Below are 20620 nucleotides of genomic sequence, written 5' to 3' on the forward strand. Positions count from 1 at the left end.
TGTTTCAGTGTCCCTTGCCAGTTCTGGTACGTGTTTAACATCTGTTAGGTTGCTTTGTTGCTTGATTTTCTGTCTGAAGTTTATTTCATGTTTATTCTAGTAGTCCTGTCTGATTTATTGCTTATTTTCTTTGTTAATAAACACTCCCCTACCCTGACAGTTACAATCACAACACACAGTGTTACATATGTGTTATAAAACAACACAAAAAGATCGGAATGGTATGAACATAAGTTTTACCAACACAGCACTAAATTATTAGAATGTTACAAACACAACACAAAAATTATAGAAGATTACGAACCTAATTCTTTAAACAAGAAGATTGCATTTTCTATCAAATAAAAATTTTGTACCTCTTTATTTCTCTCTCTTTCTCTCAGCGGGGGCGTATCCTGGTGTCTCTGTGTTACATGGTGGAGAAGACGAGTCTGGTGGTGGGAATCATCCGCTGTGCCCACCTCGCCGCCATGGACTCCAACGGCTACTCCGACCCCTTCGTCAAAATGTGAGTAACGCTCAACTGACCACAGATCAGATTTCCACACTGGATATTTAAGATCATATACAGCATTTTAGACAAACTGAAACATGCAAATAATTACGATGGCTCAGTATTTCAGTATTTCATATCAGTTATGGATATGCTTGGATATACTGTACATACTGTATACACTCACTGTCCCAACAGCACTACTAAGACCAAGACAAAGTAAAACATTAAGCGTGAATCAGCAATTTTATTGGGAGTGCGCAAGAGAGTACTGTGTGATCACTTTTAGCATTCAAAATATGTCCCTTTCAACACCGCCCACTTCACATAAACAAATAATAATTGGCAGTAATACTTTATAAAATTAGGAAAATAATCATTATTTATTTTAATTAGCTGTTTGGGATGCACTTAGGCTATGTTCACATTACCAAGCTGAAGTGACTCAAATCTTATTTTTTGCTCAATGTCAGATCAGATTTTTAATGGCTGTGTGAACATTCCAAATCCATTTTTTTTTCAAATCTGATTTCAGTCACTTTTATATGTGATCCTAATCAGATACGTATCCGATCCATGGACATATGACATGAATGTAAATGGTCAAATCGGAATTCATACATCTCTTTTTTATGCACATCTCTTGGTGCAGCTGTGCAGCTATAGCTGCAAAAACAGCAAAAGCAAACCACCTGGCCTTTTTTCACCTCCTCGACCTTCAAACAAGCTTTTTACTCTCCACTCCAGCAAAAGACGCTCCACATATGAGCTGCTAACTCATCCATTTCCCTTTAGAAAGCCACGAGTCATCTCAAAAATGTGAGGTTTTGTTGTTGGTGAAAATGGAGTTTATACACGTATCAATGTGCACGTGAGACGTTTCAGGGACAGATTCGTTCACATTACACACAGATACAGATCACTTACATTTGTGAATGTGAACTGTCTAGAACTGTCTAGCCAAATACGATCTGAGCAAAAAATCTGATTTGAGCAATGTGGCTTGTAATATGAACATAGCCTTTGTGGCTTAGGAACAGTTGCAGATCATTTCCTACAGTAGACAGGTTCTGTGTTTGTGTTTCAAATAGATATAAATGCAGAAAATCACAGAGACACATGTCTTTTGCATATATTTTGCAGTTTGCTTTCAGTTCTACCTAAAAAAATGCTTATATTAACCAAACCCATGGCATGCATGCATGCATCTGAATCAGGCTGAGTTAAGAAATCAAGCAGAACAGTGAACGATTCAGAATTAGTCCACATTTTGCTGATAAAACCTTGTTAATTAGCATCCCACCGGAACTATGTCAGGACCTCTGTGAGGGTCGTGACCTCCAGGTTAAGAACCCCTGCTCTAGATAACAGCGTCATACAGTGTCAGGACCCACATTGTGAAGTCTATTAGAGATTACTGAACACCTCCGCACGCCATCCGCCTACACACAGCTCTCTCTCACACACACACACACACACACAGCTCTCACACACACGCACTGAGAGTGTAATCGAAACAATACAGCATCACTGTAGGAGTGACCTACACTCCACACTGAGAGAGCGAGAGAGAGAGAGAGAGAGAGAGAGAGAGAGTTATTAGAACAAGCAGGGTTATGTCCAACATTTCTCAAACACACACACACACACCTGCCGGAGAGTAATTTCCACATCCAGGTCAGCAGTAGGAAGTAGAATTGGGGACAGTGGGTTTATAGAGTATAACTAAAAGAACATTCTCCACACGGACTGAGTGATATCACAGCCAGATTACGAAGCCCATCAGAAACGGTTCTGCCTGGACTTTTCACTCAGTCTGATCCAATCAGCTCTGCCTTCAGCTAAACTTCAGTGAGGAAACATCCAGAACAGTGTAAAGAGAACATCTAGCTCCTGTAGAAGAGAAGTAGTACCAATAGAATAGGGGAATAAATGTCCCAGTATTGAGCTGTGGCTTGCTTCACATGTATCAGAGGAATCATATGTTAGTCTTCACCCTCCTGGTGTGTTGGGGCATTACTAGTGATAGGGGGAGTCCAAATGAGTGGGTTGGGTATTTGGTAATAGATTTGGTAACAAATTATACTTTAACTCTTTCACCCTCTCCTATTCCCCCAATTGTGGCTCCATCATGCCTGCTACAAAAGTTGAGGTGTCAATCTTCCACTATCTCTGACCATTCATCTCTGCAGGGACCCACATTGTTTCTATGCTAATTTGAAACCCCCCATTAAAGTGACCACCCTGCAGTGTTCAAAGCAGGATCCAATGTATATAATGTCCCCTCAAAATATCCCTAGTTAGATTGGTTTTGATCGACTGTGAGCTGTACCCATACTCTCTGTGTGTGTCAATAAACTCAAGTCAACTCTGAAGCCGTCTCCTGACTCCTGAATCGGACACCTGGTTCCTGAAGGCCGAATTTCTAACATTGGCCGTGTAAATTGGGGAGAAAACTGGGAAAATAAATAAATAAATAAATACACTTAAAGTGGTTAACTTAAAAGTTAAACAGATCTGTAATTTCAGCAGCATATGTCATATTGATGTGATCACGATCGTGAATGTCTGATTATTATGCATTACTGTTTTATTATGTCTATTTGTTTGTGAGTGCTTTTATTTTACCCTAAGGCTGGTAATAATTTGGCTCAGGGAGGGGTTAATCTAATATAGCTTCAGCAGCGGGAGTTTCAGGGGTTCGTTTTTTTCTCAGTAGCAGCCGAGAGAGAAGCTTAAGATGTAGGGACTGTTGGCCTTGCGGCGAGGTCTCATACTTACCGGTTGAGGTATTGTTCTTGACCTGTAAATATTGTATATAGAGCCCCACTTGTGCTTCTTTTTCTTTTGTTTGTACATTTTTTGTTTGTGTTTTTTCACGTTTGTGCACCAAAAAAGTCACCTGATTACCTTATGACGGAGGTCGTGTTCCTTAAAGACGCAGACTCGCACTCAGTTTCCTAAACTGCTGGTTACACTTAAAACCAAAACCTTTAAAACATCACAGTGTTCAAAGCAAATGACACCAATAATGTCTCAAAGAACACTTATTGTAATACTATGTTTCAAGTAATAATACTGTAAAAATTTGAAAATGTGGGAAAATTGCCTGTTTGGTTGTACATAGACAACTGTTTGGAGTCTTGTAAAACATAAAAATCTAAGGAGTATCATATCACACTACTTATTTTTGTAAAGATTTCTTTCTCCTGTATTCAATGTAAATGTTTTAAGTGATATTACTGTAGCTTTTTTGGAGTAATAGGAAGTCAACCTAGTAAAAAGAGGGTTGGGGGCGCACAACAAAGTATTTGTGTTTCAAGCACCAAAATGTTTAGCTTTGGCCCTGGTGTGAGTAGACAGCTGGAGAGAGAATTGAGTAGTGTATAAGTAGGCGGAGATGCCACAATACAAGGAGGGAAAGACTAGCACATGCCACCTCCGACACATGTGAAGTCAGCCACCACTTTTTTTTAAACTGCTGGTAATGCAGCATTACCAAGTAGCATCACAGCACACTTGGAGGAAAGCGCATCAACATGGCTCCGATACATCAGCTCACAGACACCTTGTCCTGATCGTCATCACCCTAGGAGTGATGAGGGGAAAGAGCACCATCTACCAACCCAGAGAGAGCAAGGCCAATTGTGCTCTCTCGGGGCTCCAGCAGCTAATGGCAAGCTGCATAACCAGGATTGGACCCAGAAATGTATTGATTATAGTGGTAGCACTTTAGACTGCTGGGCCACTCAGCACCCCAATCAGATGCCCTTTTAAAAGTTGTGTAGCTGTTAAAAGTAGGGGAGACATTCACTTTTAAAAGAAATATGGGGTGATGTGAGGTGAGAATGTACAGGAACATAAATTGAAATGTAGCAGCAGAATGTCTCCAGACTTCAGACGATTGTGCAGATGATGTAATACTCTACAGAACGCTGAACACACCTCGTGGCGATGACTTCAGCGAGAGTGTCGGAGTGTGTACGGCTGCCGTTGCGTACAGTTACGCTCTATTTTAATGAGGCCTGAAGCGCTAGCGAGTAATTAGCATGTGAGGTCGCGATGTTATTGAGCATGCTCTAATTAGCATGATTGCGTGGGCCATGACTCAGACTCTTAACGCTCTTTCTGTTTTTCACACTCATTTACTCTCTTTACAGTACCGCACACTGCCCGCACTCTCCTAGCTTGGCATGCTGGTGTCTGAGTGGGCACACTCTTTACTAACTGTGTGACCAATTAAATATGATTATGTTCACACGCTCATTTACTAAAGACACAGATGGAGGTACATGCTGTTTTAAATGCAGAAACTCGATCAGGCTCTAGATGCTAAAAGAATGTACACGCACCGGCTACTTTATTATTTACACCTGTCCAACTGCTTATTAACACAAATGTCAAATCAGCCAATCACATGGCAGCAACTTAATGCATTTAGGCATGTAGACATGGCCAAGACGATCTTCTGCATTTCAAACCGAGCATCAGAATGGGGAAGAAAGGTGATTTAGATGACTTTGAGCGTGGCATGGTTGTTGGTGCCAGACGGGCTGGTCTGAGTATTTCAGAAACTGCTGGGATTTTTGATACTGGGATTTTCATGCACAACCATCTCTAGGGTTAACAGAGAATGATCCAAAAAAGAGAAAGTATCAATTGAGCTGCAGTTCAGTTCTGTCGGAGCAAATGCCTTGTTGATGCCTTGTTGAGGTCTGCAGAAGAGCATCTCTGAACATCAGCATAACACGTCCAACCTTGAGGCGGATGAGCTACAGCAGCAGAAGACCACATCGGGTGCAGTAGGTACCACATTTGGACGGTAGGGTCAGAATTTGGTGTCAATAACATGAAAGCATGGATCCGTCCTGCCTTATATCAACGGTTTAGGCTGGTGGTAGTGGTGCAGTAATGGTGTGGGGGGATATTTTCCTGGCATACTTTGGGCCCATTGGTACCAATTGAGCATCGGGAGTATTGTTGCTGACCATGTCCATCCCTTTATGACCACAGATTGGTTTCTTGAACACGACAATGAGTTTTCTGTACTTGAATGGCCTCCAACAGAGCACCTTTGGGATGTGGTGGAACGGGAGATTTGCATCATGGATGTGCAGACGACAAATCTGCAGCAACTGCGTGATGCTATCATGTCAATATGGACCAGATTCTCTGAGGAATGCACCAAATATTTGGCATTCGGGACTATAATATGCTGTGTGTGTGTTTGCCATGCTGTTCAATCACATGACGCCTATTCCTGGGTCGAGATCCCGGGCAGTGTTCAACGTGATGGATGATGGCAATAGCTCCACTGGTCACTAAACAGATTGAACCAGTGGACTACAATATGGCCTCAGAGGGCGCGTCGATGCTGACACTTGCCTTGTCTATGCCACAATGTGTGCTGGAGAGCATACTGAAAATGCTGATGCTTCGTCAGAGTCGCTGTTTATCCAGGATGATAAACTACAGCTGCTGCCTACATGGTCTGTGGATCCTAAGGTCTTGGACAGGCTGCTACAGCCGCCACTAACCTCATCACTGCTCGTAACATTGGTATGGCTACATGACCTGGAAGACCCATAGGACAGTTCCTGTACATTGTCAACATTGTCGCCCTTAACCTGCCTCCATGGCACCCAACCAAACACTAGGCTGATGTTTTAATTTTCAACCTAGGTGACTGGAATCACAGGGTGGAGGGATATACTGGAAGGAACGCTGCATTTACACAGCTCCATCACAACTGGTTGCATGTGGGCGTTACAAAGTCGTTCCCTGCATCACCCAATTAATTTGTTTTAATAAATGGGAAATGGTTCAATGCATGCCTTATTTCCTAGAGACTAATAAATACAATTCTATATTTATAACTATAAATGTTAGATTGAGCTTCATAAAACTGTCTAGTGAGCAGCATATAGGCTAAAAAAGCCAACTTTTCCAATAAAATGATATATTAATATTTTATAAAACCCATGAGAGACCCCAACAATCACCGCAACCTTTTTTCACGCTGTTTTACATTAATCAGAGTCCTTGTAAATTGGGATTAATTATAAAGAACAGGGGAGCCTGAAACCGCAATGATTAGCTTTTCGTCCATGCTTCTCTGGAACGCTTGAAGGCTCAACTTTTCATTGCAACGGACTCGACATACCGGACCCATGATGCATCGCGGGACTGCGTCTGATGGAGCCAGCGCTTTCCCTTGAAAATGAATGAGATACGGGGCTCCGAGAGGTCCAGTGGGCTAAACACTGCCACTATGATCAGGAGACCGCCGGTTTGAATCCTGTTTATGTAGATTGCCATCAGCTACCAGAGCCCTGAGGGAGCACAATTGGCCTTGCTCTCTCCAGGTGAGTAGATGGCGCTCTCTCCCCACATCACTCAAAGGGCACAAAGAGTAAGGTCTGCATCACAAGGCGTCTGTGAGCCGAAAAGAGGTGGTGGCTGACTTGACATGTATTGGAGGACTCATGTGCTAGTCTTTACCCTCCTGGTGTGTTGGGGCATCACTAGTGATAGGGGTAGTCCTAATTAGGTGGATTAGGTAATTGGCCGTGTAAATTTGAGAGAAAATGGAAAAAAAAATTACTTAAAATTGTAACAAAGAAAAACTGAAAATGAATGAAATACAACACTGTGGAGCAGTGTAAATGCAGCAGAAGGCGTAGTTTTTGAGTTAGCCACTAAATCAGTCTAGGAAGTACTTTCCCCTTAGTTATAGACAGGGGCAACTGATTATGGAAAAAGTCCCAGCACTATAAAATCACAGCTCTTGCTCTCCACAAAGATAGATGGTATTTTCTGGGCTGGAGATTCAGCGAGCGAGACTCGGAAGTGAGAGCAAAGCAGTGTATGTGTTCTGCTGTCCAGTCATGTGGCTCGGCCTCTCCCCAGGCTGACATCGTCAGTGGTAGAGAATGGATAGGAGGACTGTGACAACATGGAGGATGGTTATTGGTGATTCTGTATTCAGCCCAAGGATGCCATGCCTGCTCCTTGTCAGATCTCCACCTACCGCCAAAAGGATTGAGCCTTTCAAATTTGAAGAGGTGAAGAGAGTGAGCCATGGCCTTGAGCCATGGGTGGCCATGGTGGAAGGACTTCCTAAGGCCAGAGTAGCGAGACTGGCTCAGATTATTGTCCTGGAGGGTGCATCTGGCGTTCGACTCAAGTGGCTTAAAACATAGGACAACAACTTGTTTGTTGTTTGTTTGTTGGTTTTGCGTTGGTGCATTGTGTGAATAGTGTAAATCAAACATGGGTAGGAGACTTGCATTTGCTCTGCCGCCCAGTCATGTGACTTGTCCTCTTTCTGAGCCACAATCAAACAGTCCTTCAGGCACAGTGCCAGAAACAGTAGGTTAATTGTAAAGAATAAAAATAATTTTCTGTGTAGAAGTTATGTAAATTTGATCTCTGACCCTTTTCAATTTATCTTGGAGGGTCACACCCAAGCTGACACCTGCCTCATCAGGACCACCACATGTCCCAGAGGGTGGGCACATTGATATGGCATACACACACATGTCCTATATGGACCTCAAGGGGAAAAACTGAGCTAGGCACAGGCTTTTAAACAGAGACAAGCAGCATTACTGAACAGTAACAGGTTAATCGCATAATCCATTAGTCTCTGTGCTCTGTGAATGAAACCTCAGGCTCAGTCTCACCCACACACACACACACACACTCCGAGCTTGGGGTGTTCACACACACACACAAACACACATACACTCTCCGAGCTCGGGGTGTATGCTCAGACTCCAGCTCCCAGTTAGACTCATTCCTTTAATTAGTGGATTAGTGCCCCTCTCCTGTGGGCACGCTACAGCACATCTGCAGTCGCACTGATGAGGGATGTGCCATGCTCACGGTCAAAACACACACACACACACACACACTTGAGCCGTGGGAACTGTCACTGTGGTTTAACTTCCAGCTCCAGACAGATTCCCTCCTGTGGTCTCTGTGAATTTTGTGCGTCAACTTAAGACATGTTTACAATCTCCATCACGATATTCAGATTTCTGAGGTTTGTTAAGGCGGAACAGACAAAAAAAGCATAAGAACCACATTTAAAGAAATATTTAAAGCCCCCAGAATCGTATCTGAGTTTATTTCTAATTAAGTTGATTTGGCTCCTCAGGGGCCCCAGTGAAAATGAACAAAATATGTCTGTTGAATATCCTCTCAAAGTTTCATAAATATCTGCTGTATTTCACTAGTACTGTTCTATTCTTACATAGAATATATGTTCCTAAAAGTGGTTTAGGTTCACATCATAATACCGCTATAATACCCCTAGCTAACACTCTAAAGCTAAAGTCAAATTGGAAGATCAAAAACTTAGTGGTGCTAAAGCTATTCCTCGAGGGCTAAAACTAAACCTGGAGATCTATAGCTCAACATTAAGAGCTTAACCTAAAGCTAAATAGCTATGGCTAAACATGTAGGGACATGTCATTTCCTGGACAGGGATTACGCCTAGGAAATCTCCATTCAGAATGCTGTGTGGTTCAAGAATAATTTATCCCTGTTTGGGAAACTGCCCAAATGAGTTATCAGTAAAGTAAAACCTAGAGATCTATATCTAGACATGCAGAGTTAAAGCTGAAGCTAAACCTGGAAATCTGTAGTTAAACTTAAGGAGCTAAAGCTAAACACAGAACTCTACAGCTAAACATGTTAAAACTAAACCTGGAGATCTATAGCTAGACATGTAGAGCTAAAGCTAAAACTAAAATTGGAGATCTACAGCTAAACATGTAGAGCTAAACCTAAACCTGGAGATGTATAGCTAGACATGTACAGTTAAAGCTAAACCTTAACTTAGAGATCTACAGCTAAACATGTAGAACTAAACCTAAACCTGGAGATCTATAGCTAGACATGTACAGTTAAAGCTCATGACTGGAGTAACAGCTGGCCTGTATGCCACTCCCTCATTTTCAGTTCCAACCCTTCTGATGTTGGCTGTTAGCACCGCAGTTAAACCTCTTAAAACAGGTTAGCCAGAGAGCTGAAATGTTTGTTTTATGATGATGAACCTCTTCCTGCACTAAATCCATGCACTGTTTGCTCAGATTTAGCTCAGATTTAGCACTACTCCTGTCCGACCCATAAGCCTCCTCCCTACAAGAATACATTTACCCACCTCCTCGCAGACGTATAAATCAGCCTGCAGAGTCCGGACTCCGACAGTCCATCTGTCTCTGCTCTTAAATGAAGCTGGTGTCAGTGCTGACCGAGACCCGCTCGTAAATGATGGTGTTTTTTTTTTTGTTTTTGCACCCACTTGCGCTCTTCAGACATAATGTCAACCAATTAACAACCAACACCCACCGTATTAAATATTGATCAGATCATAATTCACCTGCCTTTATACGCTGCTATTCACACGACTCCACCTCGTTAATAACCCCTCGCTCGCGGGCGCCCACGTTCAGCATCATCACTCACCCAGTCAGCTGGCATTAGCTAATTTGTCAACAAATTAACACCCCGGTGATGATTAATCACGACTGATCAATCAATAAATCATCAGGACTGTACTCACTCGTGCTGTATGTGTTGGTATAATTGCAATTGTTAATTATGTAATTTTTCATATCCTACATTATAGGCTATTTACGCCTATATTTAAGGCCAACCATTGTGGACACCGCTTCTAATAATAGCTGAATTCCGCAACTTTTTCACTCTTTGCTGACACAGATGTGCAAATGCACACACAGTAGTAGAAAATGACTGCCAACAGAATAGGAGTTGTAGACCTAGATATACATTAACCTATTGGCACAATGCACAATATAACTGCTGTAGGCTAAATAGGTGGGGCTAAACTGCTGTAGAATAAAAGGGCGTGTCTAAACTACTGTTGAATGAATGGGTGGAGCTAAACTGTTGTAGGCTGAATGGGTGGGGCTAAAGTGCTGTAGGATGAATGGATGGGGCTAAATTTCTCTAGGCTGAATAGGTGGGGCTAAACCGTTGTAGGCTGAATGGGTGGCTAAAGTGCTGTAGGATGAATGGATGGGGCTAAATTGCTCTAGGCTGAATGGGTGGAGCTAAACTGATGTATGCTGATTGGGTGGGGCTAAACTTTTGAAGGATAAATGGGTGGAGCTAAACTGCTGTAGAATAAATGTGCATTTCTAAACTGCTGTAGGATGAATGGATGGAGTTAAACTGCTAGGGATTGAATGGGTGGGACTAAACTGCTTTAGGCTGTATGGGTGGAGCTAAATTGCTATAGGCCAGAATGGGTGGGGCTAAATTGCTATAGGCTGAATGGATGGGGTTTAACTGCTGTAGGCTGAATAGATGGGGCTAAACTGCTGTAGGATGAATGGGTGGGGCTACACTTCTGAAGAATGAATGGGCGGGGCTAAAGTGCTGTAGGATGAATGGGTAGGGCTAAGCTGCTGTTGGCTAAATGGGAGGGGCTAAACCTCTGTATGCTGAACGGGAGGGACTACAGTTCTACTTTATTGAAGAAAGCAGAGGATAACACCATGCATGTCAAGACTGACCTTTACCTGACTGACCTCGTCTGCTCTGACAGCCAATCAGATTGTCTCTGGGCTGTGTGGGTGTGTTCAGGGACTCTGGGATTCACACTGTATAAAACGAGAAGCGAGAAAAAGCTCATTTAATCACAGAACAGAGCCTTTAACACACAGTGACAGACAGGAGTGTGTGTGTGTGTGCAGGGTGAAAACGCTGATTTCACAGCCTGTCATTCACTGTAGCCATTCCTCTTTCATCTCCATCCTCACACTTTCACTCATAACTGTCTCTCGCTCTCTCACTCTGTCTGTCTTTCTCTCTCTCTGTCTGTCTCTCGCTCTTTCTCTTATTATGTTCTGTGTGTGTGTGTGATGTTTATCTATAATGAATAGTAAATTAGTGATTGGTAATCCACTGATGACTCCGTTACAGCCCCTAGGAATTCTGGGACGTCTGCCCAGCCCCCCAGCATTCACCAATGTCACTATCTCTCTCCCTCTTTCTCTCTCTCCCTCTCTCTCTCTCCCCTGCTGTAATCTGTGCTGATTTTGTTCCTCTGATGCTCATTTTTCAGAATGTTCTTTGATTTTTAAAGATAAAAGGAACTAACAGCTTTGATACTTCAAAAGGAAGCATAACTCACAATAACATTGTGTCTATATCTCACACACCCCACCATAATCAAACTATACACCTACAGTTGTTATTATTCGTCCTATTCAGAGACTGTAGCTTTGTTTTAGTGCACTCTCTCTCTCTCTCTTTCTCTCTCCCACTTCTCTCTCTCTCTCTCTCTCTTACACACACACTTTTCTCTCTCTTTCTCACACACGCTATCTCTCTCTGTCTCTCTCTGCTCAGTGTTCTCCAGCCGGATATGGGGAAGAAGTCAAAATACAAAACTACAGTTAAGAAAAAAACACTAAACCCAGAGTTTAATGAGGTAAGAAATGTGTCTATCGCCAATTTTATGTAAATATATATTTAAAATGTTTTTCTTGGTGAAATGATTCTTTTCTTTGTTAGATGACTACTTACATGGTGAAATGACTATCTGCTTGGTTAAATGACTCTTTGAATAAATAACTCTCTGCTTGGTTAAACGAATCTTTGAATAAATAACTCTCTGCTTGGTTAAACGACTCTTTGAATAAATAACTCTCTGCTTGGTTAACTGACTCTTTGGATAAATAACTCTCTGCTTGGTTAAATGACTCTTTGCTTGGATAAACAACTCTTTCCTTGGTTAAATGTCTCTTTGCTTGTTGAATAACTTGGTTGGTTAAATTACTCTTTGCTTGGTTAAACAGCTCTTTGCTTGGTTTAATAACTTGTAAATTACTCTTTATGTGGTTAAATTGCTCTTTGCATGGGTAAATGACTCTTTTCTTGGTTAAATGACTCTTTGCTTGGATAAACAACTCTTTTCTTGGTTAAATGTTTCTTTGCTTGTTGAATAACTTGGTTGTTTAAATTACTCTTTGCTTGGTTAAATAACTGTTAAATGACTCTTTACGTGGTTAAATTGCTCTTTACATGGTTAAATGACTCTTTTCTTGGTTAAATGACTCTTTGCTTGTTCAAAAGACTGTTTGTTAGGATAAATGACTCTGCTTGGTTGAACAACTCTTTGCTTGGTTTAATGACTCTTTGCCTGGTTAAATAACTCCTTGCTAAGTTAAATGACTCTTTGGTTGGTTAAATGAGTCTTTGCTTGGATAAACCACTCTTTGCTTGGTTAAACAACTAGCTTGTTAACTAATTTAGTTGTCTGAAAGCTCATCTACATCATGGCTACTCCATGCAATGCAGATGGTCTGTTCCAGTCAAGACTGCCTGTCAATCACTTCATTTATCCTAAGCGAAGCCACACCTTCTTAGGATATAGCAGGTTTAATAAGGTTTAAAAACTGATTTATGTGGGAAGTATTAGCACAGGGAATAGTAACTGCTGGAATTTGACACTGGAGATGTAAAGACAGTTTAAAGGAGAAAAATGTGATGAAAAAAGAGTGGGGCTGTTTTGTCATTAATGCTTATGGGGTTGGGTAGAGTTACATATTGTCGTGTATGGAGTAAAGATGCGGTAAGGGCGCATATTTACTTCATACTTTACTTTATGGATATGCCTTGTGCCAGTTAAACATTTATTAAAACAATTGCAAGAGCAAGACAGTATCAGAAACCCAGGCTTCCCGGTTTGCCTGTGGAGAGAGTTCAGATTTGACATTTCACGCCCTCTCTCTAACTGCCTGCACAATGAGTCATATTTATACAGGTCTAGGCCAGGAGATCAACATTCCTTATCAAATTTGAATATATACCTTGTACCTAAGCATTATCAAAGATCACCATAGGGACCATAGCATCCCTTAAGTGGAGACCATCCTCAGCTCACACATCATATTGCGACCAGTCATCAGGGGTGCTAGAACTGTGGTGTCTTCAGGTTTGAGAGAGCTGTGCATGCATATGTATAGTCACTGGTTTACTGGTTTGTGCTGGTGTTATGCTCTGACTGATGGTGATGATGAATAAGGGCTAGTTGTAAACACCATTATGCTACCAGGTGGGTTAAACTGGAATTTGGGAAGGTCGTTCAGCTGCATCAGAGTGTGTGTGTGTATGTGTGCTGGAGATTGAGCTGATGCCGTTGTGTGTTTTCTCCTGTAGGAGTTTATGTATGAGGTTCCTCTTGACCAGCTGGCGAAGAAGACCCTGGAGATATCGGTGTGGGACTACGACCTGGGCATGAGTAATGACTTCATAGGTGAGTGATTTATAGTCCCACACTGTCTTCCTCCACCAACACACACACACACACACACACACTCTTATCTGAGAACTACAGGGCAGAACTGGGCTTCCTCTCAGGAACTCCCACAGTCCTGAAAAACTCTAAAAAGGTTCAAACATTTTCAAACTTATATATCCAGGTCAGAGCTGCTCCCTATCGAGGATTCATTAGGATTTTGGTGATCTGAATGCTCTGCACTTTCCTCAGCATTAAATGTGCTGAAACTGCAGTATTTTTCTATGTTAGAGTGTATTGTGATGTCAGTCTGCGAGAGTGTAAGATGGTGTAAGCGAGTGAAGGAGTAAAGTGATGGACAGATGAATAAGAAATAGTGAAAGGCTGAAAACAGTCCCATCTATCTATCGCTATGTTCCTTTTCTCATTCAATATATGTGTTTGTGTGTATGTGTGTGTGTGTGTGGGTGGGTGGGTGGCTCGTTTGTTATGACTCATGTGTGCAGTCGTATCGATTTGATTGTGTGTGTGTGTGTGTGTGTGTGTGTGTGTGATGGAGTGCAGAGGGATGCTCTGAACGTGAGGAGCCTCTCCAAACACCACACACACACACGCACACACACACACCCCCCATCACACACACACATATACACCTCATCCAGGTGTGTGTGAAAGATACACACGATTAGTGTGGGTCTGAGAGAGAGGTCACTGGACCACACACACAATTTCTCTACCTCTCTCTTGCTCTCTTTCTCTCTCTTACTCACAAACACACAAACACACACAATCTCTCTCGCTCTCTTTCTGTGTCTTTCTCTCTCTCTCTCTCTCTCTCTCACACACACAAACACACACACACAATCTCTCTACCTCTCTCACTCTCTTTCTGTGTGTCTCTCTCTGTCACACACACATACACACACAATCTCTCTCGCTCTTTTTCTGTGTGTGTCTCACACACACAATGTTTTTATTTCTCTCTCGCTCTCTTTCTCTCTCTTTCTCTTTCTCACACACACGCACACAATCTCTCTACCTCTCTCGCTCTCTTTCTGTCTCTCTCTCTCTCTCACACACACATACACACACACAATCTCTTTACCTCTCTCTCGCTCTTTTTTCTGTGTCTTTCTCTCTCTCTCTCTCACACACACAATGTATCTGCTTCTCTCTCTCTTGCTCTCTTTCCCTCTCTCTCTTTCTCACACACACACACACAATCTCTCTACCTCTCTCTCGTTTTCTTTCTGTCTTTTTCTCTCTCTCTTTCTCTCTCTCTCTTTCTCTCACACACACACAATCTCTCTCCCTCTGTCTTTCGCTCTCTCTTACACACACACACACACAATCTCTTTACCTCTCTCTCGCTCTTTTTCTGTGTCTCTCTATCTCTCACACACACAATGTATCTACTTCCCTCTCGCTCTCTTTCTCTCTCTCTCTTTCTCACACACACACACAATCTCTCTACCTCTCTCTCGCTCTCTACCTCTCTTTCTCTCTCTCACAAAAACACGCACAATTTCTCTACCTCTGTCTCGCTCTCTCTTTCTCACACACACACACACACACACACACACACACAGAAGTTGTTGTCTTTGTATAGCAGTGGTATATCTTAAATGTTAAAATTTACCCTCTCCCTGTTTTTTCTTATGCCCTCTCTCCCTCTCTCTCTTTCTACCGCTATCTCTCTCTCTCTCTCTCTCTATCAGGTGGGGTGGAGTTGGGTATCAACGCGAAGGGCGATCGGTTGAAGCACTGGTTCGAGTGTCTGAAGTATAAGGGGAAAAAAGTGGAGTACTGGCACACGCTCACACAGCAGGGGGCGCCGAGCAGCGACTGACCCCCCCCTCCCCAACATACACACACACACACACATGCACACACACACATAAAAAATAAGAGAACTAGTAATAATATGAAGATGCAATAATAATAAACACACTTCTGACAAGAAGGAAGGAAGTGTGAGGAGAAAGGGTGATGATGTAATGATGATGTAATGTCTAGGTATCACATCGTCTGTTAAAACCATTGTGATGTGTACACGCAGACCGGTGTCACACACTCGTTTTCGGTTTCCCTGTGGTGTTGTGGCGAGGGTCTTAGGCTGCAGCATTATTGATGTGTGTTTGTTAAAGGGGCTGTCAACTCACCATCCTATAATACCATACAATACATACACAACATGCCACATAGCTTATACCATATTCCCAATGGCGAATATCATACATGCAACAATGGCAATCACAGCCCAAATTTAAAACACTGGCAGGTCACGCAGGTTGCCACGTTGAGGACAAAGAACGCAGGTGTGTGTAAGCTAGTAACTGCCGTGGTAGTTCATGTTAGCATGGTTACTTTACCTCAAATATCTCAAATACTCCCTTTAATCATATCCCATGTTGAAATGCCCATCTCTACTACTTTAGCTAACCTCGTCTGAAGCTCAGTGCCACCCTGTTCAGGAGAAATTTGCAGCTTAGCTTCTGTCTTGTAGTCCTTCTGGACTCTAAACGTCTCAATCTATCAAATGCATTGCCAATATTTACTGCTGGTTTACTCCACCTTTGCTGATGGAGCTTTTTGGAAGGATGTCCAGGCTGTAGCACACTGTGTTTACCTACTGTTGTGTTCCATACCTGGCAACCCATGGTGTGGATATAGGACTAGGGAATGGATGGTTCTTAAAGAAGAACATACAGGCTGAAGCTCTGTTGTCAAAAGATGCCAGAGTTTAAACATACTGCTTCTTTAATGTTCTGCAGAACCTTTTTTAGGTAATGAGTTGACGGCCCCTTTCAGGTGTACTAACCTTAATAAGGTTTAAGTGTTTAAAAGTGTTTCTGGAAGAATAATTTGCACAATGTCAGTCAAAGCACAGCACACACAGCTGGATATGTCCTCGAACAGTCGTCTGTTGTTTTTGTATCTACGTATATGTATGTGTGTGTGTGTGTGTGTGTGTGTGTGTATGCTGCGTGTGTGTGTATGTGCAAGTGTGCGTGTGTATGTGTGTGTGTGTGTCATTTATGGTATTTTATATGAATTGTGGTCTTTTTGTATGTGAATCTCCACAAAACCATCGTCCAGTCGGTCAGGGGGTACAGAGAAAGTAGCTATACACACATTCACATACATACATACATACATACATACATACATACATGCATACACAGTTACATACATATATACATGAGCACAATGAGGATGGGGAGGAGCTGTGTGGACCCACCTTTTCATTTTTATCTCCTTTATGAGGATTTCTATGTCAATCATTGGTGGACTGCTGCAGTGAAAGTTGTACAACCATTTACATGCCTGTGCCATGCGTGTGTATGACTGGACATACACCAGTGTGTGCTGGAAATTGTGTATGTGTGTGTGTTTGCATGCAGATTTGAATGACCTTGTTCTGTAGTATATTTATGTGTGTGTAAGCGAGTGTGTGTGTGTGTGAGTCTGGTCTCTGTTGAATGTGTCAGTGTAGTCTCCTTCAAAATTTGTCCTCATTAAAAAAAAGCACACTGAAGAATGCTCTCTGCTGCCCTCGACTGGCGCAGTGCTCAAACTGCACCAACAGTCTGTGTCAGTGCCAGAAAGCACAGCCTACGGATCAACCAAACAGCCTCTGATGATTTCAACCACCAATCAGAAAGACTCTGAGGAGCTGAACCACCAATCACAAAGCATCTGAAGAAGACACAAACCAACCAGAAAGACTCTAAAGAGCTCAAAGCACCAATGAGAAAGTTTCTGAAGAGTTCAACCTCCAATCACACAGCCTCTAAAAAAAAGGTCTACCACCAAACACACAGCCTCTAAAACGGTCAACCACCAAACACACAGCCTCTAAAAAGGTCAACCACCAATCACACAGCCTCTAAAAAGGGCAAACACCAATCACCCAGCCTCTGAAGAGTTCAACCAACGAATCAAATAAGCCTGAAGGGTTCAACCACCAATCAACAGCCTGTAAAAAGTTTAATCAATTTAATCAGAAGTTCTCTAAAACATCAACAGCCAATCATGAAGCCTCTGAAGAGTTCAAGCATCAATGAGAAAGCCTCTGAAATGTTCAACCACCAATCAGAAAACATCTGAAGAGTTCAAACACCAATCAAACTGCCTTTAAAAAGTTCAAGCAACAAGAAGAAAGCCTCTTAGAGCGCAAGTGCTGATCAGAACACATCGGAAGAGTTCAGCCACCCACGAAACAGCCTTCGAAGAGTTCAACTGTCAAACAGATTCTGAAGACTTTAGCCACCAAACATACAGCCTCTGAATAATTTAACCGCCAATCAAACAGCTTCTGGAGAGTTTACCCACCAACCCAACAGCCTTTAAAAATTTCAACCACCAATAACAAGCCTTTGGAGAGTTTAATCACCAAACAGCCTCTGAAGAGTTCAAGCGGCAATAAGTAAGCCTCTAAACTGTCCAAGAGTTCAATCACCTGTCAAACAGCTTCAGCTTATCCACAAAATCAACAGCTTTGGAAGAGTTCTACAGCTCATCAGAAATCTTCTGAAAAGTTCACCCACCAATCAAAGAGGATCTAAAAGGAACTTTCCTCCAATCAGTGTCTAAAGAGTACAACCACCAATCAAAAAGGCGCAACCACAAACCAGCCTTTAAAAAGCTTGACTAGCAAGCAAACATTTTTGAAGATCTCAGCAATTAGTCTTTAATAACTGTTAATAAAATGTTCAAACAGTTTCTGAACAACCTGGTCATTAATTGCCAGTTTCTAAACATTGCAACCGCCAATGAAACAATGTTTGAGAACCACCAATCATCTAAAGAAACAGCATCTAAAGACTTCAACCACCAATCAGTCTTTGAGGATCTCAGATACTGATCATACAGTATCTGAAGAGCTGGACCACCAATCAACAGCATTGGAAAATATTGATCATCATTCAGATACCAACAACCAACCAAACACCATCCAATTCTTTTTAACAATTAACCAGCCTCTAAACCTCTGAACTGTGTCTGGAGATCTCAATCACTGATCAGACAGCATCTGAGTAGCTGGACCACCAGTCTCTGAAGACTCAAACACCAGTCACCACTAACCACTCCATGAAGGTCTCAATTACTGATTTTACAGCATCTGAAGATCTCAAAAACCAATCACAACCAACCAGTCTCTAAAGATCTCAACCACAACCAACCAAATAGTCTCTGAATATCCCAATCAACAATCACAGCCAACCAAACAGTCTCTAAGGATCTCAACCACCAATCACAACCAACCAGCCAAACAGTCTCTGGAGATCTCAACCACCAACCAGTCCCAACCAAATAGTCTCTGAAGATCTCAACCACCAATCACAACCAACCAAACAGTCTGTAAAGATCTCAACTACCAATCACAACCAACCAACCAAACAGTCTCTGAAGATCTCAACCACCAATCAGTCCCAACCAAATAGTCTCTGAAAATCTCAACCACCAATCACAACCAACCAGTCTCTGAAGATCTCAACCACCAATCACAACCAACCAAACAGTCTCTGAAGATCTCAACCACCAATCACAACCAACCAAATAGTCTCTGAAGTTCTCAACCACCAAGATGTAACTTTAACTCATTGGATCACAACAGACTGTGGGTCCAGACATGCAGATATAACTTTTTTTTTTTTTTATTTATTATTTTTAAGGTCTGATGAAAAGACTCTCATTGTGCTTCCTGATTATATTTAAGCAGAGTGGATCATCTGAACTACCACTTAGGGTTTATCATGTGCATGAAAAGATGTTTACCAAACCCAGCGGAGCGGCATCTTTTCTCTGTAAAGTTTCCACTGAATATGTGCTCATGTTTCTCGCTTCGAGGCCGTGACCTCGTCTTGTGTTTTGTGTGAAGTGAAACAGGCCATTTGCTCACAGGGTCCGGCGAGGCTGGTCATTATGCAAGCTGGACCTCCTACAAGCAAATGCTTGACCTTGCTTCAGTCTTTCCTCTTTGTTTTGTACGTGGCGTTGGCGGGCAGAACAACTAACACAGGGTCTCCTGGTCCTGGCACACATTTTAGTGCTCTAACGCACCCGCTCTGCGCTCAGGAAGGGCTTGATAATCAGCTGATGAGTTGAGCGAGGCGTGTTGAAAGCAGGGAAAACACTAAAATGTGCCATGCCAGGGATTACATAAACTGCACGTTCTGATCCATTCCTCGTTAGAAGGGACAGCATAGAGGCATTCCGACAGGCTGCGGTAAGCATGTTTATATCCACACTCATGAAACTATTGTTCAAAATAACATATACATGCAAAAATCTTATTGTATTTGCTTTTATGCAGAGTTCTTATTCACCATTTGTGTCTCAGACTCATAAAACTTGGATGGCCATTCAATAACTGAACATTAGATAGACGTAAGAACTGCTGCATGCCTGCAGGAACGTCATGCATGTCATGTAAAGTGTCCTGATGACCCCGTTTACGTCCATCTTCGCCGTTTACGAGGCTGTACTGGCTGTTTTTGCTTTAGCCTTTTGCACAGAGACGGCTCAGTGTGTGTCGTGTTGGGTTGGTTGACAGGTCCGAGCTCCAGCTGGGAGCTGACCAAGGGGTCACTCAAGTCTTTTTCATGTGTCCTCGCTGACTGTCTATGTGGAACATGTACTGTGACTGCCGTTGTGTGGTCAGTCTTTGTAACTGCGTCTCGAAATAAAAAGAATAAATGAATTAATTCTGCCTTAATTGTGTTTGTGCAAGGATTTGAAAACTGTCTCCTCTCATGGAATATGTTCACGGATATGTTGATGAGTATGTTCATGGATATCCAAAAATATAAGAGTATGAAGTAACAGTGTAGAACGCAACCACAATT

At 42.3% G+C, this 20620-nt stretch overlaps 1 protein-coding gene across 1 annotated transcript in view; it reads left to right on the forward strand.

The window, feature by feature from the left end:
- doc2d (double C2-like domains, delta) overlaps window positions 1-20479 on the forward strand; it is a 54802-nt gene extending 34323 nt beyond the window's left edge. The window contains exons 8-11 of the mRNA XM_022670836.2: window positions 384-508; window positions 11879-11960; window positions 13691-13787; window positions 15488-20479. Coding sequence (XP_022526557.1) covers window positions 384-508; window positions 11879-11960; window positions 13691-13787; window positions 15488-15618 — 435 coding nt within the window. The 3' untranslated portion in view covers window positions 15619-20479. The remainder of the gene's footprint in view (window positions 1-383; window positions 509-11878; window positions 11961-13690; window positions 13788-15487) is intronic.
- Window positions 20480-20620: the final 141 nt, after the last annotated feature.

This window comes from Astyanax mexicanus, chromosome 12 (assembly GCF_023375975.1).
Source record: "Astyanax mexicanus isolate ESR-SI-001 chromosome 12, AstMex3_surface, whole genome shotgun sequence".
NCBI lineage: Eukaryota > Metazoa > Chordata > Actinopteri > Characiformes > Acestrorhamphidae > Astyanax > Astyanax mexicanus.